Source organism: Syngnathus acus, chromosome 17 (genome assembly GCF_901709675.1).
Source record: "Syngnathus acus chromosome 17, fSynAcu1.2, whole genome shotgun sequence".
Taxonomy (NCBI): Eukaryota; Metazoa; Chordata; class Actinopteri; order Syngnathiformes; family Syngnathidae; genus Syngnathus; species Syngnathus acus.
The window spans coordinates 7,352,761-7,374,069 of NC_051102.1; the positions used below are offsets into that span (position 1 = coordinate 7,352,761).

Here is a 21,309-nt window from a genome sequence, read left to right on the forward strand (position 1 = left end):
TCAAACATAACTGAGCCCGACTGTCGAATGGTCCGTGGAGAATAACTCAATGAAAATGTATTGCACATGAACGTTTGACTGAAATTGGTTGAAAATAAACATTTGGCAACTCTTTGCATCATTCCTCGAGTGTTTTTACAGACTTGGCCACCAGCGACGTTTTGATAGAGAATTAACCACTGGGCCAGATCAGGGGCTGCACCGACGGAACCGCAAGGATCACGCCAAGGCTCTTTCTTTGGAGGTCAAGGCCGGGTTGGAGATGGAAAGACTAATCAATGTGTTCATTCTCCTTTCTTGCCTTTGTTCTAACCTTTTCCCACCTTCCTGCTCCTACTGTTGTGGAGGTGCAGCAGATGTCACCGGAGCCTCCTCAAGACTTCCCCTGCTCGATCTCTCCCTTTCTCTCCTCCTCCTCTTCACTTGGTCTCCATAGCGACAAGAAACAGGATAGCGCTGCTGGACACCTGAGTCCAGCAGCTGAATGTTTCATGGACTCACACGCGAGCAGGAGCAGGAGAAGCCACAAGAACCTGAAGCGGGCGAGCACACAGGTAGCGAGCGAGTGTTCTTCTCTTGGGATGGCTTGCTTTATATTCTCATCTACCTTTCTGTTGCGTTCACTTCTCTACTCTTGCTATTTCTCTGTCTCTCCTTCCCTTCTCCTTGTCGCTTTTCTTGTCTTTTGTCTTCTCTTGTGGACCGTGACACTTGCAGCCGTGGAGCGAGGCCACCACTTCCTCACCCTCCTCTGTTCTACTCTCGCATCTTGTCGTCTGCTCTCCTCCAATTTCTTTTCATCTTGCTGGTGCCTCTCTTCCTTTTTCTATTTCTCTCCCTTCCTGCGGTCTTCTCATCTCCCTTCTTGCGTTTTGCGGTCAGGTGATGGTGTCAGGATGTCGGACGGCAGGCAGCGAGCCATGTCGGCGTCGGGCGAGTCTCTGTACGTACTCCTGGGCGTGGACGCGGGATGCAGCCACGATGACATCAGGAAGTCCTACAGGTGAGACCCAGTCCCGGGGGGCTTTGCGCCTGACTTTGTCACTTGCTGCGTGTGCACAGGAAGCTGGCGCTGCGTTACCATCCGGACAAGAACCCGGACGACCCCGAGGCGGCGGAGAAGTTCAAGGAGTTGAACGCGGCCCACGCCGTCCTGTCCGACCCCGGCAAAAGGAACATCTACGACGCTTACGGTTCCCTGGGGCTCTACGTGGCTCAGCAGTTTGGGGAAGACAACGTCAAGGCCTACTTCACGCTCACCACCTGGTGGGCCAAGGTGGGCAGCGCCACCGTGGAAACCCGCAGTCGGGCTCTCCGGGAGGTGACGGCACGTGTGCTCTTTGCGCAGGCCTTGTTTGCGCTGTGCGGGCTGCTAACGGGCTTCTACTGCTGCTGCTGCTTGTGCTGCTGCTGCGATTGCTGCTGCGGGCGCCTCAAAGCCGCCGCGCCCCCCGACGACCAGGAGGCGGCGGAACCCTACGGCGACGTGCAGCAGCAGGATGACGAAGACCAGGAGGACCGGGAGGAGATGGAGCTACACCCACCCAAAGGTGAGCAGTCTTTGGGTGCATTTCAAGTGAAAGCAGAAATGGCTTTTCCACCTAGACGCGTTTGTGCGCGCAGACGTGAAGGCGGCAATCGTCCAGCCGCCAAACATCGCCAGCGAGAAAACGCAACTCATCTCGGACGGGCGGCGCAAATATGGAGACACCTACACATGATGCTGTCAGCAACGTCCATCTGCCTCTCAGCTTCTTTTTCTAGGTCGTGAATCCCATCTTTACTGGCCTTGCTTGATCGTTTTCAAAGTCCCTTTGAAAGGGCGAACACTTCCTTCATTCGACTCCCCCGACGGACGCTATTTCGTAAACCTAATTTGTACCTGGGTTACACCAAACGATTCCCAATGCAGCCTTGATCTTCTTTGTCGCGTGCTCCTGAGACTACATTTCAATGTTATCAATAAAAGTTGAAGAAAGAAACAATGCAGACTGTGTGAGTAAACAAGAGGGGGCATCCATTCGCCTGGACCGGCACGAGTGCAAAAGCCTGCGACCATTTGAACTTGAAAAGACTCAAAGTAGAGGCCGGGCGGGTTGGCAGACTCTGGCTAACAACATGGCGTCCATAAACCATGTGACGTGGACTCAAGCAATGACACAGCAGTGCGCTGAGCTCCAATGACAGCCTGACTTTAGCGCCTCCCCCTCTCACTCACTCACTCACATGCCTCCCATGGCTTTGGACATGTATGGGCATGTCGGCATGGCAACAGCTGACAAGCTCGCATGTGCGCATACCCGTGTCTAAAAACAGACTCAGAGGTGACGCGCTCTTCTTGCTTGACTCCTTCATTGTTTGTCCTCCGGATCACCCGTTCCACAACGTCCGGGTCTCAATGGTGTCGTGATCTTCACCCGGGGGGCGGTCTGGGCGGGGGGTGTCCCGTTCTTGGCAAGGAGCTGATCTCTAAAGTGTCCCGGTCTTGGCAAGATACTGCCGAGGTGAGTGCCATGGAGAGCCTGGAGAAGCAGCTTATCTGTCCCATCTGCTTGGAGATGTTCTCCAAGCCTGTGGTCATCCTTCCGTGTCAGCACAATCTGTGTCGCAAGTGTGCCAACGACATCTTCCAGGTAAGAGTCACAGGTATCCAAACAGCTAGCAACCACCACCAAGACAACGGAAAGGCCAAAGTGATGATTCATAAGAAGCGAAGATGATGATGCTGGTGCTCATTCTGGAAATCTCCAAACCTTCTCTGCAACGCACAGGCAGCCAACCCTTACCTGACCTCCAGAGGTAGTTCCACAATGTCCTCCGGCGGTCGCTTCCGTTGCCCGTCATGCCGCCACGAGGTTCTTCTGGATCGCCACGGCGTCTATGGACTGCAAAGGAACCTGCTGGTGGAGAACATCATTGACATGTGCAAACAAGGGAATAGCTGGTACTAACACTCAAGTGCACACAGTGCATGCAAAAAGTCGACACACCCCTGTAGCAATGCTCGCTTTTTCGAATACGATGACGTTCCATAAGTTTGAGAAGATCTGCAGTAATTCACACGGTCACATATATCAGCAAGGCGACAATTCCTGTGGAGGAGGCGCAACATCCCGTGTGCGAACATCACGAGAAAGAGAAGATCAACATCTACTGCCTGAGCTGCAGCGTCCCCACTTGTTCCCTCTGCAAAGTCTTCGGAGCACACAAAGACTGCCAGGTGGCACAACTCGACGTCGTCTTCGCCAAACAGAAGGTAAGCATCGGAATCGGAAAGCATCCTCAGGAAAGTGGTGAACAAAACATCCCGGCGGGCATTTGTGCACCCAGGCCGAGCTGAGCGAGTGCATCTCGCTACTGGTGGCCGCCAGCGAGAGGATCCGGGCCGTCATGGGGCAGCTGGACGACACGTGCCGTGCAGTGGATGTCAGTAGGTCTCGCCGCCGTCTTGGTCAGCGTTACCGTAAAGCGCAAGTCTGGGCGGACTGTGTTTCCAGGATAACGGTCGCCACCAAAAGTCCAAGGTGTGCGAGTCCTTTGACCACCTCTTCGCCATTCTGGAGGAACGAAAAGGCCAGCTAAACGCCCGCATCGGCGCCGAGCAACAGGAAAAATTGGACTACATTGCGGGGCTGCGGAGGGAGTACAGCCAACAACAGGAGAACGCCGCCAAGCTCCTGGAGAATGCCATCAACATCATGGATCACGCCGAGATGGCCGTCTTTCTGCAGGTTAGCCTCAAGGCGCCGAGTCGCTCGGGTTGCGCCGGTTCTGCCGCTTCATAGCAAATCAAGAACAGCATGGCCAATTTGAAGCAAAGCCATTGTTGTTTTTCTCTTAGGACAGCAAACCGCTGCTGCAAAAGTGAGTCCCGATCAAGGCGCTCATTTTCCGGCAACGCGATGCTAAGCCTAAGGCCGGGCGTGTGTGCAGGATGGCGGCGGGAAGCGACACGTCAAAGCTGGAAAAAGTCCAGTCGGGATATGAGAAGATGGAGCACTTTCGCGCTAACATTAAGCGCCAGAAGAGGGCGCTGATGGCTGTCAACTTTGTCAAATGTAACACGCGTGACAACAATCGCTGCTGCTGCTGCTGGTGGTGTCCGTGTTAGCTAGCTTGTGCAACAACAGAAGCATTACAAGATGGCGCCAGGAAAATCACGTGGCCACTTACTAGCGAGATCTTAAATAGGCCAGATTCTGGTTCGATGACTAATGAATGCCTCAGCTTGTCGTGGTTGGTTAGCATGTCATTGTTGGTTAGCACGTTATCGTTAGTTAGCACGTCATCGTTAGTTAGCATGTCATTATTCGTTGGCTTGTCTTGGCTAAGTGTCGATGAAAGTGCAAACACATTGTCTCCTAGTGGATGGCAACAATGCCGGCGCCAACAAAGAAGACAAGGTTGCTGAGGGTAGTGCATCCAAAATGGGCGGATCTGCGCTGGCACCCTCGGGCAATCATCGGCCTGCTTTGCAGTTACCCTTGGAGGTCCCGCTCCCTCTGACCGGGGCTCCTCCTCCGGACAGCCAGGCCGTGCCCCCTCCGGCCCCATCTGCACCAAAGCCCGCCCCGCAGGTACAGCATGGCGACCCTGGATCGGCTGATTGGTCTCCATGGTCATCATCTTTTCCCTGTTGCGTTGCAGGCGGCGTCCGACGCTGAGGATGCAAACAAACACGTTTTCTCCTTCAGCTGGCTCAACCACTAGAGACTTCGTTGTCTTCTTCTTTGTCCTCACCCTCTTTCGATCCTGTTTCCCGTCATCAACATCGCCTGAAAGTGAAGCTGAGAAATAAAAGACAAATGTGGCAAAATGTTTGCGCTGGGCCAATTCAGTTTTTGTTGATGACGTTTCTTTGACGCTTATGAAAAAACAATCAATTATTTGATCCCGACTCAGCTTATGTCCTGAATTTTGAGGCCTTTGTATCCAGCAAAGGAATGAACCAACGATTGTAAACACCATGAAAAGAACAGTACGCCACCGCCTTCTTGTTCACCCCTCCCCCCTTTCGTAAAAAGCGGATGATGGTGACAGTGGGTGATGACATCACAGCTGTGAGCTGACGATGGCGCTCTGTGTGACAAAGCAGTCGAATAAGGCGATGCCGGACTTGTCGTCTGCGCGGGTGGGTAAGTCCCGGCCGGTCAGGAGGGGACAAGAGGAGAAATGGAACCCGGCGACAAGCGCGTGGAGTACCTGAGGCTTCTGCTGGTGCAAAGCCTGCAATTGGAAGAAGAGAAGTGGCCGGACTTTTTGAACGCTAAGAAGCACCAGGCCCACTTGAACACCTTCTTCAACACCAGGGAGATGATCAACCTCTTCGTGTGGGTCAACGCCGACGGCAGCGGCTGCCTGAGCTCGGACTTTCCTGAGGAGGGCCGCAAGGTCATCTGCTTGGGCAAAACGCAGCAAGACGCGGTGAGCGCCGATAACATGGACGACATACTGCTGCTGGAGGAGATCCACTCCGAGAACGTACTCACCTTCATCGCCGGGCTCACTCAGGAGGTAAGCTAGCCGCCGCCGATGCGTATGACCGGCGCTAACTGGCACTGGCGCCGTCCCCCCTCTTTGTCCCCTTAGGTCATCTGCCCGTTGCTTAGCAACCCGGCCAACGAGGACGGTTGGCCTCCGGGGGCGGCCGAGGAGACGCTCAACTTGATGGAGAGACTCAAGAACCAAGCTCTCGCCATGAAGGCTCGCAAGGAAGGCTGGACTTTTCTGCCACTTCCCAAACGTCTCCATGACAACGAGGACAGGTCAGGACGCAATGGCGAGTCCGAGGGCGGCCACTTGTCACGTTGCCGCTGATGGCGCAGGTCACACGCTCTCTTCTCGAGACAGGGAGACGTGCGACGTGAAGCTGCTGCACGCCTGCGAGTTGGTCATCATCGAGTGGGCTGGACTGGTGTCGGAGTTATTGCAACGGAACCCAGCCCAGGCGCTCCTGGATGGACTCAAACCTCCACCATCGGAGGAGTTCAACTTCTGGAGCAACAGACTCCGGAACCTGGAGCTCATCCTGCAGCAGGTCAGCACATGGTCAACGCACGCTGACGTCAGGTCGCGCTTAACCGACTGTAAAAGGTGGTCGACGTCATCGTTACAGATTCGATTCGGATTTCTTGGTTTTAGCTTATTTCTGGGTCGATCCCCAGATCAATGTCTGGGAGGTTGTTAACCATTAGTGTGTCGATTGACAACCGGTTCAGGTACGTCGCTCCCGTTAACACGACTCGCGTCTACCGCGCGCTCTCTCTGCTTGTGACGCCGCAGATGTCGAGTGACAGCGCCCAGCAGGTGGCGTCCTTACTTCAGTCTGCCCAGGGGGCCTACAGCGCCACCCTGAAAGAGATTCATGCCGACGTCCAAAAAGGTAAAAAGGAGCCGCCGACCCGGAACCGGGCCGGACTTGAGCTAACCTGTCAGCCCTCAGGACTGGCCGAGGCCCAGGACGCCAACGACAACCTTGCGCCTCTGCAGCATCAGGTGGAGGAGCTGGAGCAGCTGGATTATCCGCAGGTAAGAGATGACCTGACGCCCGCGATGACTATGAACGTGATGGGTTGCTTTTGTGACAGCTGAAGGACAACATGGCCGTCGTGATGGAGAAGGTCCATCAGGTGTGGATCAGGTCGCGCTTTCACTGCAAGCCCTGCTGGATCGTCGTCCTCCTGGAGGAGATTTGCAACTTCTTCATCGAGAAAGTACGCTGCCGCAGTCCCGATCTGAAACGCTGATATCACGCCATCAGGCATGGCGCGGGCAGGAAAAACAAAACAGTGACATGTTTCCAGTCCAGGTGTTTTATCGAAACAAGATAAAACGCGTCAAGTACAAAAGCTGAGCTCGATGGTTCACCTTGTAAAATATAATAGCAAAATGCTGATGACGAGCATGCTTGTGTTCTCGTGTTGCAGAGCAGAGACTTCCTGTACGGACAGGAAGTGATGCGCGGCCTGCTTTTGGATCCTGCGCAAGTTCTGGATGATGTCCAAGTGGTGACCTTGACCTTGCAAACTCTCAAGGACAAATATATCCACCACAGGATGCTGCTGGAACAGGAGGTGCCAGAACCTGCCGCTGTCATCATGGCGGCTAACTTTGAGTTAGCGGGCGACCTTTTTGCTTTGATGTCGTTTGACTGGAATGCGTTCCTCCCTCCCTCCTGTTCGCTCGCTCGGGGGCAACACAACTTTGCGTTGCCCTTCATTTGTTGCATTAGAGAACATAGTGAGCAAAAGTATCTTGTGTTGTGGCTTACCATGGTAACTTTGAATGCAGGACGGAGGTTTGCACCGCTGGGAGTTTCCATCTCATCTGGTCTTCTCTCGTTTGGATGACTTCCTGATTCGCCTGCAAAGCATCCAGGCAAGCGTGCACTTGAGCACTTGTATTGCTGCTCCACGTTGACCTTCCTGTGCATCTCCCCAAACAGGACGTGTTCCGCGTGCGCCTTCAGATCCAGCTGGAGCAGGTTGTGGTGGCCGGCGGTCGCGGGCGGATATGGACTGCCGCCGTGCAAGGCGTGTGCCGAGACTTCCTGCGCCAGCTGCAAGTCCTGGCCGACTGCAAGAGCGACGCCACCGAGCCCGCCGATGAGGTGAGCGGCCTTTTTGCGGTCTTTCTGAGCGGGGTCGACCCGCCGCGCTGACTCCCGCCCCTTCTGCCACCCTCAGAGCTTTGCGCAGCAGGCCGCTTCCTTCCAGGAGCACGTGTCCCACCTGGAGGCTCGCTTGGTGTCCATTTTGCGAGGGGCGCTTAACGAATGCCCGCTGCCGTCCGCCGCCGTCAAGGTTATCACCATATTTGGGCCGCTGCTGCAGCGCCCCGCCATCCGGAACCAGCTGCGCCCTCAGCTCTCCAAGCTGGTGGACATGGTCCTGCGGGAACTGGACAGGGCGCAGGCGCTGGTTAAGATTAAGGGCAAGAAAGCGGTCTCGTCCAAATTCAGCACGTCGCCGGCCGTCACCCTCAGATGGACCAAGCAAGTCATGCTCAGGGCCAACAATGTTCTGCAAAACTTCCAGGCAGTCCAACATCTGTAAGGGCAACGCACAAGCGCACACGCGCACACGCGCAGCAGAGATAGCAAAAGTCTTCATACACTGTTCCGAAGATCAAGATGTACACTATTTACACAGTTCAATGTGCGGTCGTCATCGTCCCGCAAGTAATTTTTGATGTGCGCAGGTGTGTGGAGTCATGCGAGACGGTGCGTCACAAGTTCCAGAAGATCGCCGACCTGCTGCTGGACATCCGAAGCTCCGTGCGTCAGGCGTGGAGCCGCCAGCTGGACCAAGACGCCGCTGCCGTCCTCAAGCTTTCGCTGATCCAGGAGGAGGAGCAGCAGCAGCAGCTCGCCGTTTTGGGAATCCCCTGCGGACAAAAGGTTATTTGTCACCAGAGCTCGGCTTGTCAGAGGAGCACAATTGTGGCCCACTTTATGCGTGTCAAAAAGCAACTTGGGCTGCTTTTTGCTCAGCACGGGTCTGGTTAGGGGATGCTCCGATTGAGCACTTGCTTGCCCTTTTTTTTCCACGGCTGTGCGTGTGTCCAGCTGGAGGGGCTGCTGAGGGACATCAAAGAGGCTCGTTGGGAGAAGGATCTGGAGCTCCGTCCCGAGACTGCTGAAATTTTGCAGAGCAGACGAGACATCGCCAAAAGTTATCTGAGTCTTACCAACATCGTGTCCTCCTACAACCAGGTACGTGCATGCTGGATCGCTGGTCAAAGCTATTTGTGACTGCCGGGCCGGCCCTCCAGGTGGTGGAGGAGGCTCTGCCTGTGGAGCTTCCTCTAATCCGGGATGGGCTGGAGGAGCAGAGGCGGAGTCTGTTGGAGCTACAACATAGCACCTGGACCAGTAAAGGTGAGGAGGAGGTCATGTGACTTGTGATTGAGCATGCTCAAGAGTTTGGAAAATACATATTCAGGGACTGCATGCATGTGTTCAGGTGTCCACGAATTGATGGAGCAGAAGAGGCAGAGCTTGGCGGTCTTCTTTGCCTCCGTGAACGAAGCGCGAGCCAACATGGCCGCCTTGGTGACCATCATGGAGGTTGGTCAACACCAGCGTCCTCTTGCCCACGAGCGACTTTGTGCTAGCTCGTGACGTTCGTCCCGTCCCCAGGGCTGGGCGGCACTTCCCCTGCTCAGTCGCTCAGGAGACTTCCTGGAGCGGGGCGTAGCTACGGAACAGAGCTACGCGCGTGTGCGGGAGGACGGCGAGGAGGTCATTCGTCTGATCAAGGTAAGGTCAGGCCGTTGATGTCATGTTGGATGTGGCAAAGGGGCGGAGTCAAACCCCTATGTGGGATGTTAACTGTTGGTGGCCGCTGGACCGCGCTGCTGTTGTTGTTGCGGAAATCCCACTGACGAGGTGTCCTCAGGAGAGCTCGGTCCGGTACGGCGTGAAGGACGAATCGTCGCCCGAGTGGATGGCCTACCTGGAGCACGCGGACCAGGTGGTGCAGGACGGCGTCCTGCAGATGCTGCTATGCTCGCTCAACTTCCTGTCGCAGAACACATCGCCCTCGGTGAGTGCAAGGAGTGCAAGGACCTGATGCAATCGTACATTATGGCGAGCTTTGCCCACCTTGGCTGGTTTTCATTTGCGCAACCTCTCCAGCTGTCCAAATGGCTGCAACCGGGCCGCTGACTGTGTGTGTGCGTGCAGAGTTCCGGGGGCGCCTTGCTGCAGGTGTCGCTGCAGCTGCAGCCAACAGGAAGCGTCTTCGATCCGTCCCTGACCTCTGACCTGACCGAGGTCCTCAAGTCCTTCATCTCTGATGTCCTCGCGGCCGCCGCTCTGCCACCCCGGCTCGCCGGCGCTCACCGAGGCAACTATCAGGTGAGCCGCCACCGCCGCCGATTGGCGCGTCGCCTGGAGCCACATGAACGAGCCGTTCTTTGTGCGGCCGCAGGAGGCGCTGCGGGACAACGCCGAGCTAGCCGAGCTGGAAAAGGAAGTGATGCAGCACTTGCAGGAGGTCAACCAGGAGGCAGAACGCCTGAGGGCCAAACTGGACCGCTTCTCGCCGCTGTGGCTGAGTCCCAAACGCAGTGTCATGCAAGAATTCCTCACGTACGGCAGGAGGCTGGACAAGCGCGAAGAGGAGGTGGACAAGGTCCCGCCCACGCTGGCCGACTTCCAACGAGAGGTGAACGCAAGATAACTTGCATTTTTTGAGAGGTGGCGCGCTTCCTTTTAGAGACGCAGGGCGAATCCTCAGTGCCTTTTTTTTGGGTGGGGGGGCACCCATAGATCAACAACCTACAGAAGCAGCTCTCGGAGATGAACGCGCTGGAGGACTACGACCTGGTCCACGGCTGGCTGCAGGTCGACCTCCAACCTTTTAAAGACGGCCTTCGCCTCTTCATCAACAACTGGATCAGCTTGTACACGCAGCACCTCCTCAAGCTGGTCCGTCACAGGTAAAGCGCAAGGCCGCCCTGGCTCGGAAGGTCAATCATAGCAAATGAGTCTCGAATCAATCGTGTTTGTTCAGCATGTCCCGGCGCAACGACGATGACGATGAAGAAGGCGGCGACAAGTCTGCGGGGCGCAACTTCCCCCTGACGGAAACCATCATGCTCCTGGAGACGGTCAACGTGGAAGTACCCGAAATCATCACGCTGCTGCAGGTGTGATGGCGACATCGTCGTGTTCTTGGGAATCTGTCACTCTTCATTCCCAGGAGGGGGAAAAGGTGCAAAGGTCGACACAGCCCGCTTGAAATGCCACCCCCATCAGAAATGGGGAAACCAAGTCAATCCATTGGCAAACTTGGTCCACTCTTCATGTGCACGCTGAAAAAAAAGTGGCAAAGCTTTCAGATGTTGCAGCAGCACCTTTTGGGCTCGCCACAGTTGAGTACGCTAGTTGCGGCGCTAAGCGCGGAGCCTCCCCAATTGTGTTCTTGTGCGTGGCCGTGTGTATTTGCTGGAATGCTTGTTGTCAACAAAGCACTTGATGTCCATCCATGTGGTGATGTGTTTCAGAGCGACGCCGTGAGATGAATTAAAGAGCAGGTCACATGATCGCCGCTGCTGTTTTTAAAGTCACATGACGGTAGTGGCATTACTCTTCAAAGGACTGCCACCTACATATTACCCACAATGCACCTCACCGTCATCGACGGCGACGTCATCAGCTTTGGACTCAGCGGCGGCAGATCTAAAAAAAAACGAAAAACAAAAAACGAAAAGGAAAATCCCAAAACAAGCCCCAAATCTTAAGAAACACATCACAGCATGGAGTGTAAATAAATGATTTAATAGAATTTCTTTCGTCAACATCCAGACGGGCGGCCATCTGGTGGCGGAAACCGACACGGAAGAGGCACAAAGAAGATGAGGACGCGGTCCGGAAGGAGCGCCAGTGTCTAGTGGCGGTACGCGCCGAAGGCCAGCAGGCTGAGGAAGACGGTGAGGCCCAGCAGCAAGGCGGACGCCGGCGCCGTGAACAGGTGGCGGTACTGGATCTGGCAATACCACAGCACGGCCAGCGCCAGCCCCAGCAGCGGCACCATCAGGCCGCCGGCATTCAGTGTTGCCCGGACCCGCGCAATACCCGTCCCTACTGCCCCCTCGGGCGGAACCGGCACCGCTGCCGTGCGCTGCGAGGAGACATGACAGTGCAGCACGCAGTTGTGCGCCAGGTGGAGCGTCTCCAGCGTGGCACCGTCGTCCTGCAGCAGCTGACCTTGGTAGATGAGACGTACGTGTCGCTCCTGGCCCGCAAAGTAGGTCCTGCCGATGAAAAAGGCGAAGGGTGCGACGTGAGAGTGATTGAGACTGTCGCACTCGCAGCCCAGAGCATGAAAGACAAAAAAGCTGCGCGGGACTCTTCAGGAAAGCACTTTATTTCTTGACCTTTTGAAGTTCCACTTCATAATACACTGCTATTTTGAATTAAAAACTTGGTGGTGGCCACGAGCAATATCCATGAAAGACATAAATTGAGGCAGATGCCAAATGGAGTCGGCTAGCGAGCGAGCAAGTTACCTCTTGATGTAGCCGATGGTGTCCTGGGGCTTGACGTGCGCCGTTCTCTCCGTGTCGTTAAGGAACTTGAGTCTGAGTACCATGTTCCTCTGGAAGTCGCCGTCAGGCGCCGGCCCTTCCGTGGTGGAGGCGGGGGGCTGGTCTGGAGGAGAGGCAGCCCGAGGAGAGGCGGGGTGGAGCGGGGGCGGTGGCTCCGAGGTGCGGGTGGAGGCCCAGGCCAGCAGCAGCACGGCCGCCGCCGTCAGCGCAACCAGCAGGAGCGTCACCTCATCGCCCACGCCCTCGATCAAAACCATCGCCGCCCAGCAGCCGATTGCACGGCACCTGAAGGGTAGGGGGCGCATATGTTTGATTTTCCGACCCTACTTGGCGTTATGATACACTCTTGCTCCATTGCCCATCTTGGCTGCCCCCCCCCCCCATTTGCAAATGTCATTGCTTCTCATAACTTTTATTTCTCTGAAATTTTTAGCTTCAAGTGCAACGCAGTCCCCTGCCCATCAACTGCTTATTTGCATTTTTCAGAATGTTCTTTTCATTTGCCCATAAATTGTTGAGCCACTTCCTGATTTGTCATTGTTCCTTCATTTATTTATTATTTATTGCCCTAAACGCTAACACCTCCACGATGCTTCTGGGTGTCATGATTGATGTTTTTTTGCTGTCCCCCGCCCTCAAAAGAAGTCCAATCAGGTCCCCCAGCACTAAAAGAACAGTGAGCAGAGTTTGGACTGGGAACGGCAGACTTCGGCAAGCATTTGCCGCGACTGGCTGCTATTCGAACTCTCGTCAGCCAGCTTGCGGGCCTTTTTTGTCAGCTTCCTCGGATGCCCACTGACGTCATGATCACGCAAGATGCTCATAGCTACATGCTAACCGCTAATCGCGTCACCCGGCGGGCCGGCCGGCCGGAAGTGAAGCAAAGTTAACCGGAAAACGGCAGCTATCTGCTCTCAACTCAATTTTAAACCCGGTTCTTGTTAGCGCGTGGGGAAGAAGCAAGAAGCTACTTACTGTTCAGAGTCTAGGCGTCATACTAACTGTTAGCCTTAAAGCTAATTGTGCTAATGGCTTGGCGTCACCCCCAACGCTTCTACTTGGTCTTCTTCTATGGTGTTGTCTCCCGCTGCCCCCTGCTGGCCGCTTCGTTGAAGCGTCAAATAAAATGTCAACGTCAGTGTCCCTCTTTATATTTGACATATTTGACCTCCATAGGGGTGATATGTTGTCCTTCGCCGTCTTTGTTGCTTTGATGACTATCTAGCCACAGTTGTTGAAATACAGTCATGGAATAAAGACGTATGCCTCACTTCAGCCACAGGTGAATATTTGAGTCGGCGTAAAGATGTGCCGCGGAAAGTTAAACCCATTATTTTGTCCCCTGAACCACCCTCCAAAAAATTTTTTTTTGGTGTGTAAAAGTAAAAGTATTGTAAAAGTACACGACGGACGTTTATTTTGAAAAGAGGATGGTGGTGACGTCAGCGGATATTTGTGCGCACTGTGGACTGTGCAGCGTCTGAAGCAAAGATGGCGGTGGCACGGGATCGAGTGGTTCGTCTGCTGATGCAGCTCGAGCGCGCCACGTAATTACAAATCAACTTTTACGAATGCTAGCGAGGAGCATGCGACGCAAACGTGTGGCTAAATCGATTCCCCTTAGATTTCTTTTAGTGCTCTGTACTGTCAGGCATTTAAATATAGATTTGTCACAGGCATCAATTCTAAGGCTTCCAATGTCATGACTGCCGTATACAGGGGTCATGTTTTCATTTGTTTTAGTTCCTACGTTCCCCGGAAGCGCTGTCTCTGGCGGGTGGTTCCAACTTCCAAGCCTTCCAAAGTTCAGCTGTCACTCGTGATGCCACGCCCCGCTCAGCTAGTACCACGCCCCCACGCCACGTGTCTATGATGCACTTGTTTTCATAACATTAGCGCCAGTCTTTCTGCTGATTTTGGAGCTGTGCGCTCTATGTTTTCACTTGTGGGTGTATTTTGAGTAGTTGTATCAGATGAATTGCATCGAAGGTGCTGTTTAATTGTTGGGGAACAACACAATAATGTGTTAAATGCTATCGCTAGCATTTGCTTACTTGTAGCTTGACTGCAGTGCTTGTTTACAAGGCGTGTTCATAAATATTGTGAGGGGGTTTATTTTGTTATGTATGTATGGCAACATGCGCGTGATCATGTTGTGCATGTGTGTGCGCGTACAGGTGCAGGTGTCCTGCTCACTCCAACACTTTCCATAAAGGTAAGTAATAAAAATAAAGTGGACGGACTGGGACGGTACGAACGAATGAACTAATTAACTAATTAAATAACAAATTACTTAATTCATTACTTAATTAACCGAATTCAATTAATTAATTAATTAAGAGTACTTGCGAAGGATCGCCTTTGCTGATCCCTGACGTCTTTGTTGGCAGTGGTGCCAAGTGGCCGGCGTGAGACGGACTACGCTTTTGAGGTAACATGCGGTGCCTTCAATAGCACACTTCAGTCACTCATCGTCACGGCGACGCGTTTTTCTTGAAGATGGCCGCTTCCAACATCCGATACGGAGAGGGGGTCACCAGGGAGATCGGCATGGTAAGCGCCGCCGAATGATCCTCGAAAGATCGGTCCGCTACGTTGGCGAAAGTGGCGCTTGCTTTTCACGTTGCAGGACCTGCAGAACTTGGGTGCCCGGAACGTGTGCGTGATGACCGACGCAAACTTGTCCTGCCTCCCGCCCGTCAAAGCGGTGCTGGAGTCGCTGGCCGAGAGCGGCGTGCCGTACCAAATGTATGAGGGCGTTCGCGTGGAGCCCACCGACGGCAGGTGAGACGAGCCCCACCCCGCCCCAGGTATCCTGCTCTCCGATCGCTCACCTAGCCGCTGTTGATCCGCAGCTTCAAAGACGCCATCGCGTTCGCCAAGAAGGGCGCCTTCGACGCGTTTGTGGCGGTGGGTGGCGGCTCCGTGATTGACACCTGCAAGGCGGCCAATCTGTACTCGTGTCACCCCGACGCTGACTTTCTGGACTTTGTCAACGCTCCCATCGGCAAAGGGAAGCCGGTCACCGGCGCCTTGAAACCGCTCATTGCAGGTAAGCGGCAATGGTCAACTATTGTGCCGTTGCCATGGGGATGCTGAACTTTTGCCATGTGGGCATGGCAACGATGGCCCCCGTTAATTTCGAAAACCCCCAGTCCCGACGACCGCCGGCACCGGCAGCGAGACAACGGGGGTGGCCATCTTTGACTACGAGCCTCTGAAGGCCAAAACAGGTAAGGGGCGCCAGTTGCTCCACCCAAGTCTAAATGCTTGAAAGCAAAGTGGAAAAGTCCCTTCCGTCATTTGTGCGTTGAGGCATCGCCAGCCGGACCCTGCGCCCCACCTTGGGCGTGGTGGACCCCCGCCACACCCTGAGCATGCCCAGCAGGGTCGCTGCCAACAGCGGCTTCGACGTCCTCTGGTGAGCGGTTGCTCGCTCGCCTGCCGCCGCCGAACAGATGCTCTGACCATGCTGTCCTTTGTCGCAGCCACGCCCTGGAGTCTTATACCGCCCTGCCGTACCACCAGCGGGCCCCCTGCCCCCCCGATCCCCTCAGCAGGCCCGCCTACCAAGGCAGCAATCCCATCAGCGATGTGTGGGCGCGGCACGCCCTGCGACAGGTCGCCAAGTACATGAAACGGTAAGACAAGATGATGCGGCATGGGCATCTCAAATGGCATGGCACTCTTCAATTGCGGTCATGCTCGGCAGGGCGGTCAACGACCCGGAGGATGCGGAAGCTCGCTCTAGCATGCACCTGGCCAGTGTGTTTGCCGGCATCGGCTTCGGAAACGCCGGTGTCCATCTTTGGTGAGCGTTTGTTGCGAGCGCCTTGGTGTGGCGCAGTGGCCCAATGTCCTGTCCCGTTCCAGTCACGGTATGTCCTATCCCATTGCTGGAAACGTCAAGACGCACAAAGCTGACGGCTACAACGTGAAGCACCCCCTGGTTGTGAGTGTCACCCTCCAATTAACGTACCCCAATTGCACTCGGACGTCCAACTGCGTGCGTGTGTGTGCCAGCCTCACGGCCTTTCGGTGGTCCTGACCGCACCGGCGGTGTTCAGCTTCACGGCTCCAGCGTGTCCGGAGCGCCACCTGGAGTCTGCTGAAATCCTGGGTACGTACGAATCAGGTGCTCCCAATGTGGCGTTGGCCGGAATTGGTGACATGCGTGTGGCCTCGCCTCAAGGCGCAGACATCAGCCGTGCCAAGCGAGCGGACGCGGGCGCCGTGCTGGCCGACGCCTTACGCCACTTCCTGTTTGAGCTGAAGGTGGAGGACGGCCTCGCCGCTGTCGGGTACCAGCAAGACGACGTGCCTGCGCTGGTCCGAGGAACCATCCCGCAGGTGGCGCGCTCGTTTGAGATAGACTCCGCCCTCTCCTGTCTGCTCTTGGCGACAAACCTTTGCATGTGTTTTTAGGAGCGTGTGACCAAACTTAGTCCCCGTGGGCACAGCGAGGACGACTTGACACGTCTGTTCGAGGCCTCCATGAAACTCTACTGACATGGCTTCCTTCTGTCACGTGCCAAACGTGAAGGTACAAAGCGGCCAGGTGAAAGCGAGTGATGACATCAGCATTGATTTGGGGATTTGTATTTTTTATTCAGAAATATTTGATACAAAGGTTTGACGATTCGTCAAATCGCAACTGGGCTCTGAAGTGAAATAAGACAGAGGGGACAGTCACACGTCAATCGATCGGCTTTCGTTCACAAGTATCTCATCGAACCTTTTCATCAGCAGGTGATGCAAACCGATTGTTACGCGTTTATATAAATATGCAAGTCGTTAAAAGGAGACGGACTAAATCATCAAGATCAGTACTTGCATTCATTGACAAATCACAAAGTTGTCTTTGTTGCTCAATAAAATGTTCAAAAGATGTGCGGCTTCATTGGAAATCGACTTCAAAAGTGCCGAAACCCAATCAATTTTATGTTAATAACCAAGTGCAAAATTCAAGTGCATTCAAGTGCTGTTCTTGCCCAAGAAATCAATCAAATAACAGATGCAATGAACATGGCACGTTTCCAAGTAAAATTGCTCAAGTGCATTCAAGTGCTGTTCCTGCCCAAGAAATCAATCAAATAGACATCTCCAAGTAAAAGTGCTCTCGCTCGCTGCCACTGCATACCCGTACAGATGTAGATCTCCATCCATGCAAAGTCTTACTTCTGCACATCTCCAAAAGCAGATGAGCAAAAGTTGTAAAAGGGGACAAGAAGCGGATGTGATAGGAAGCTTCATATTGATTCACAGGCTCCACCCACATTTCTCTGCAAACAGAATCATCAATCCATTTCAAAATCCACTTTTTCTTTGAATCATCCTTCTCCATGTTCTCACAAAGTTTGGGCCCGGCGCCCCCCGACGACCTGGCATTGACACGACACTTTGTGCAAAGCAAAGGGGACAAAAGTTGTCATGGAGACATCGGTAAGCGTTTGACCTTCAGCCGGAGTTTGGTCAGCGACAATAAAGATTCAAAATGTGAGTGAATGGGCAAATTTACTGGCCGTGTAAAAGAGCGCTTGAGTCCACGCTCGTTTCAGAGGCTTGCTGATTGCAGCGGCCCGACCCGTTTGGTGCCCATCGGTGAGGTTGGCCCATTTTTTTAGTTTGACGGGTACGTGTAACGCTCACCTCAAACGGTTCGCTTTTGATCCTCAGCGTTTCGCCCACATCGGCGCCGTCGGTGGGCTGCAGACACCACCACACTTCCTGACCCACCAGCGGGAAGCATAGTAACTCGCCGCTGTCCGCCGCGCGGCCGTGCGAGGCCCGGGGCGCCCCCCCCTGATGCCCGCCGCTCGCCAGGCTTTCCTCCTCGAAGGAAGCCTCCGCGCCATCACCCGGACTCAACACCTGAACACAAACCAAGTCACGCTTCGCGGGCCGCCGGCCGGCCGGACAGGTGGCGAGGACGGCAGTTCACCCCAGAGGGAGACACGACGGCAGCTCGGGCATTGTGCTCGGGGCTGTGGGAGGGGCTCCATTCGCTCAGCATGTTGAGGATTTCGCTGTTCATGAGATGGTCCTGAAAGGCAAACACAGCCCATCAGCGGCTGGTCCAGGCCGGACCTCCAATTCCGAGAGGGCCACTCGGGGGTCGTCATCCACGAGTGCTTACCTCCGAGCGAGAGAAGACGGCGGCTCGGTCCTTGTGCTCGCCACTGTGGGCGGGGCTCCAGTCGGTCAGCATGTTGAGAATCTCGGTGCTCATCAAGTGTTCCTACAGTGTAAATGTGACATCACAGACAGGTTGGCGCTGCAGGTTAGCCACTAGCACGCAAGCTTAATGATGGACACGTCCCATGTTTGGGCTCTACGTTGGACAGCGATCGTTGTGCGTTCAAAGTTCTTACAGACAGCTATACGTGCCGCGGTATACGTCGGCTACTGGCCAAACTCAGAGACCTTTTAAAGCCAGCGCCAGCTTTCTGCTGGCCACGTGTGGTTCCGTGCTGTATGTGGCGTGTGCGTGGTGGGCACCTCGCCAGCCGCGTCGCCCTTGAAAGCCGCCTGTCCGGCGGAAGACGAGGACGAGGAGGCGGCCGACGAGGACGAGCTGGACGAGGAGGAGCTGGAGGAGGTGGTGCGGTGTACGCCCGAGTCTGGGTGCCGGTGGAGGATCTTGCGAGGGGTCTCCTTCTGCACCTTCCTCTTCAGGGTGGAGTTCCAGCGGTTTTTGATGGCGTTGTCAGGCCTGAGGAGATACGCACGTTAAAGACGACAGCAGGCGGGGTGGGGCCGTGTGGGCGGGGCACCTGCCTGCCAGGCAGTAGCTTTGAAATGTGTGCCCAGCGGTTGCCTAGCAGGCGCTGTGCCTGGCAGATGATGCGGTCCTCCTCAGGCGTCCAGCGGCTCTTGATGACTTTGGGGTTGAGGTGGTTGAGCCAGCGCTCGCGGCACTGCTTGCCGTTGCGGCTGCGCATGTGCTTGGCGATCAGCGACCAGTGCTTCTTGCCAAACTTGCGCACCAACTCCACCACCTGCCACGCGTCAGGGTCACGCGCCGGGCCGCGGCGGGCCCCGGGTCGGGAGCGCGCTCACTTACCCGCTCATCCTCCTCCAGCGTCCACGGGCCTTTCACCGGCTCCACACACTTCTCCTGCGCCCACTCAGCCACCGAGGCCTCGCCCTGTCCAAGGCCAAGTCTTAGTTAGTATCGCCCTTCCGCAGAGGCGAGCCTCCGTCGCTGAGCCAACGCCCAAGAGCTCCTTCGGGATGTGCGCTGGGTACAAAGAGTCGGTCAGCGTGGCCCCTGGTAACCGCAGCGTTTTGGGTGTCCAACAGTGTTTTTTCTATCCACGAAATTTTCAAGGATTTTGACAATTTGCCTCTGTGAAAGTCCTGCTCAAGTGCCAGGTTTCCGGGAGATCCCAAAATGAAAAACCATTAACGTGAGGGCTGGTTGCACAAGTACAAATCACACGCGACCAATCACATGGAAGCTCATGTCAACCAGCGCATAACTGCCAACCTTTCAAATAAAGTTAAGCTGTTCCGTACCCCAAAGAATGGCTTTTTTTTCGAGCTAGCGTCTGCAGAGCTATTCTGACGTGGTCGCACCGTCAGCATTTGTCCCATTTTGGTTAAGCGGCAGCTCTTCCGCGTTGGCACAACACAAGTCGCACTTGCCAGTTCTGCTCATTGAAGGAGACGAGCGAGCGGACTTGCCTCCTCTTTCACCCATTCCGACTTGACTGGAGTCAATCTGGCAAATCGTCCGCGCTCATCTTTGGCCGGCAAGCAGCAGCAGCATCGCTTGGTGCTGGCACACGAGACGAGACAAGACACGGCAAGGCAAGACAACACAAGACAAGACACGGCAAGGCAAGACAACACAAGACAAGACACGGCAAGGCAAGGCAAGACACGTGACGCTCACTGACGTGGGCATGTGTGCCGCACGACTTGCTGAATATTTGCGTCTTTGTTCACCCATTTGGATCACAGGCAGGCCGAACAAGATGGCTAAACTTTCTGTTGCCGTTCATGCGACACTCGCAGCAACGTAAAAGCCAAATTTTCCACCGACGTTACTTGGGAGCCCGCCAAGACGACACTACCATTGGTTCAGGGTACTTTTGGATTTGGTGCCATGCCGTGTCACATTTCTACTGTCAATGTGAGCTCGCTTGGTTTGAACAAAGGTTGGGAAGCACCGGTGAGTGTGCGGCGTGCGCGTGAGGTCTGACCTGGATCTGTGGCTTCGGCCGCTCATCGTGTGGCTGCTGGCGACGCTCCAAGCGGGTTTGCCTGCCTGCCAACCACATCAAAACACATGCATGTCGGTGTAAACAAGAACGACATCATCGACACGCTTGGGCCAGGCGCCCTTCGACGTGAACACGCAACAGTGCGCTGCTTGCCGCAACTTGGCTCAAAGCACAGCACCAAGGTGGCGATTGTGTCATTATAGTGGTTAAAAAAAACAAAATACATTCAGTGTGTGTGTGTGTGTGTGTGTGTGTGTGTGTGTGTGTGTTTGTTTGTGTGTGTGTGTTTATTTATGTGTATATGTATGTATATATATATATATATATATATATATATATATATATATATATATATATATACATACGTGTGTGTGTGTGTGTGTGTTTATTTATGTGTATATGTATGTATATATATATATATATATATATATATATATATATATATATATATATATATATATATGCGTGTGTGTATGTGGATATATATTTACATACACATGTATACACACACACACACAGTAAAGTAGTACTCGTTACTGTCACACGAAAAACAAAGAAAAAAACGTTCGCAGTAAAAGCGTGACAATTATCACAAGATGATCAAGCTTTGCTGCGTTCCATCCGACGCAAGACGTTAAAAGAAGCTCTTTGTTGTTAATGGCCGCGATCAATTATAAAGAAGTGACGTAGAGGGTGTTTGACGACAGCTAACTCACCTGAAAGTTCAAAAGGTTGAGAGGTTACGCTAAGCTAAAATAAGCTATGTTTTGCGCAAGTGATCGAAGTGACATTGACTCCGGGTCCAATCGAAGTGGTGCGAAAGCGTAGCTGATGTTGGTCGCCCGTCCATCCGTAGCCGCCGCCGACGTCCGACGGCTGGCCTCCAACTCCCGCCCGATCAAAGAGCCGCTCGCCCATTGGCCGCTATCACTGTGACGTCACTCTTTAAACGTCACCTTGGCTTTATGACGAAATCGCTGGAAAAAGTCCCCCCCCCCTTCGTTTTATTTCTCATCTACAAACGACA

General features: G+C 54.3%; 6 protein-coding genes and 1 long non-coding RNA gene across 7 annotated transcripts; 4 read left to right on the forward strand and 3 right to left on the reverse strand.

The window, feature by feature from the left end:
- Window positions 1-171: 171 nt before the first annotated feature.
- LOC119137393 (dnaJ homolog subfamily C member 5-like) lies at window positions 172-2,005 on the forward strand. The gene is made up of 5 exons (XM_037276678.1): window positions 172-554; window positions 883-1,003; window positions 1,063-1,276; window positions 1,349-1,550; window positions 1,624-2,005. Exons 1-5 carry the CDS (start codon window positions 485-487, stop codon window positions 1,719-1,721), a joined length of 705 nt encoding a protein of 234 aa, XP_037132573.1. The 5' UTR covers window positions 172-484; the 3' UTR covers window positions 1,722-2,005.
- Window positions 2,006-2,309: 304 nt separating this feature from the next.
- On the forward strand, window positions 2,310-4,820 carry LOC119137394 (E3 ubiquitin-protein ligase TRIM63-like). The gene is made up of 9 exons (XM_037276679.1): window positions 2,310-2,633; window positions 2,772-2,944; window positions 3,079-3,256; window positions 3,331-3,426; window positions 3,498-3,731; window positions 3,842-3,864; window positions 3,934-4,058; window positions 4,366-4,577; window positions 4,648-4,820. The coding sequence occupies exons 1-9, from the start codon at window positions 2,514-2,516 to the stop codon at window positions 4,708-4,710; spliced, it is 1,224 nt and encodes a 407-aa protein (XP_037132574.1). The 5' UTR covers window positions 2,310-2,513; the 3' UTR covers window positions 4,711-4,820.
- Window positions 4,821-5,546: 726 nt separating this feature from the next.
- Window positions 5,547-12,580, forward strand: LOC119137480 (dynein heavy chain 17, axonemal-like). The gene is made up of 18 exons (XM_037276810.1): window positions 5,547-6,037; window positions 6,283-6,528; window positions 6,588-6,713; window positions 6,927-7,073; window positions 7,291-7,377; window positions 7,445-7,609; window positions 7,686-8,050; window positions 8,200-8,398; window positions 8,567-8,713; window positions 8,773-8,878; window positions 8,964-9,067; window positions 9,140-9,259; window positions 9,399-9,545; window positions 9,686-9,859; window positions 9,933-10,169; window positions 10,274-10,443; window positions 10,518-10,653; window positions 11,312-12,580. Exons 1-18 carry the CDS (start codon window positions 5,750-5,752, stop codon window positions 11,363-11,365), a joined length of 3,018 nt encoding a protein of 1,005 aa, XP_037132705.1. The 5' UTR covers window positions 5,547-5,749; the 3' UTR covers window positions 11,366-12,580.
- tmub1 (transmembrane and ubiquitin-like domain containing 1) lies at window positions 11,266-13,175 on the reverse strand. Its single transcript, XM_037276211.1, has 3 exons — window positions 13,030-13,175; window positions 12,016-12,339; window positions 11,266-11,760 (listed from the first exon to the last, which is right to left on the reverse strand). The coding sequence occupies exons 2-3, from the start codon at window positions 12,309-12,311 to the stop codon at window positions 11,394-11,396; spliced, it is 663 nt and encodes a 220-aa protein (XP_037132106.1). The 5' UTR covers window positions 12,312-12,339; window positions 13,030-13,175; the 3' UTR covers window positions 11,266-11,393.
- Window positions 13,176-13,470: 295 nt separating this feature from the next.
- adhfe1 (alcohol dehydrogenase iron containing 1) lies at window positions 13,471-16,942 on the forward strand. The gene is made up of 14 exons (XM_037276210.1): window positions 13,471-13,601; window positions 14,232-14,269; window positions 14,445-14,485; window positions 14,554-14,607; window positions 14,684-14,838; window positions 14,910-15,106; window positions 15,210-15,287; window positions 15,370-15,475; window positions 15,543-15,695; window positions 15,767-15,865; window positions 15,928-16,006; window positions 16,078-16,174; window positions 16,247-16,404; window positions 16,480-16,942. Exons 1-14 carry the CDS (start codon window positions 13,546-13,548, stop codon window positions 16,561-16,563), a joined length of 1,395 nt encoding a protein of 464 aa, XP_037132105.1. The 5' UTR covers window positions 13,471-13,545; the 3' UTR covers window positions 16,564-16,942.
- Window positions 16,943-17,568: 626 nt separating this feature from the next.
- Window positions 17,569-19,650, reverse strand: LOC119137481 (transcriptional activator Myb-like). Its single transcript, XM_037276811.1, has 7 exons — window positions 19,633-19,650; window positions 19,118-19,201; window positions 18,832-19,052; window positions 18,553-18,766; window positions 18,191-18,292; window positions 17,996-18,097; window positions 17,569-17,925 (listed from the first exon to the last, which is right to left on the reverse strand). Exons 1-7 carry the CDS (start codon window positions 19,648-19,650, stop codon window positions 17,569-17,571), a joined length of 1,098 nt encoding a protein of 365 aa, XP_037132706.1.
- A 66-nt stretch (window positions 19,651-19,716) lies between these two features.
- On the reverse strand, window positions 19,717-21,172 carry LOC119137225. The gene is made up of 3 exons (XR_005100882.1): window positions 20,999-21,172; window positions 20,262-20,326; window positions 19,717-19,834 (listed from the first exon to the last, which is right to left on the reverse strand). It is a non-coding gene; the product is annotated as an uncharacterized LOC119137225 (long non-coding RNA).
- Window positions 21,173-21,309: the final 137 nt, after the last annotated feature.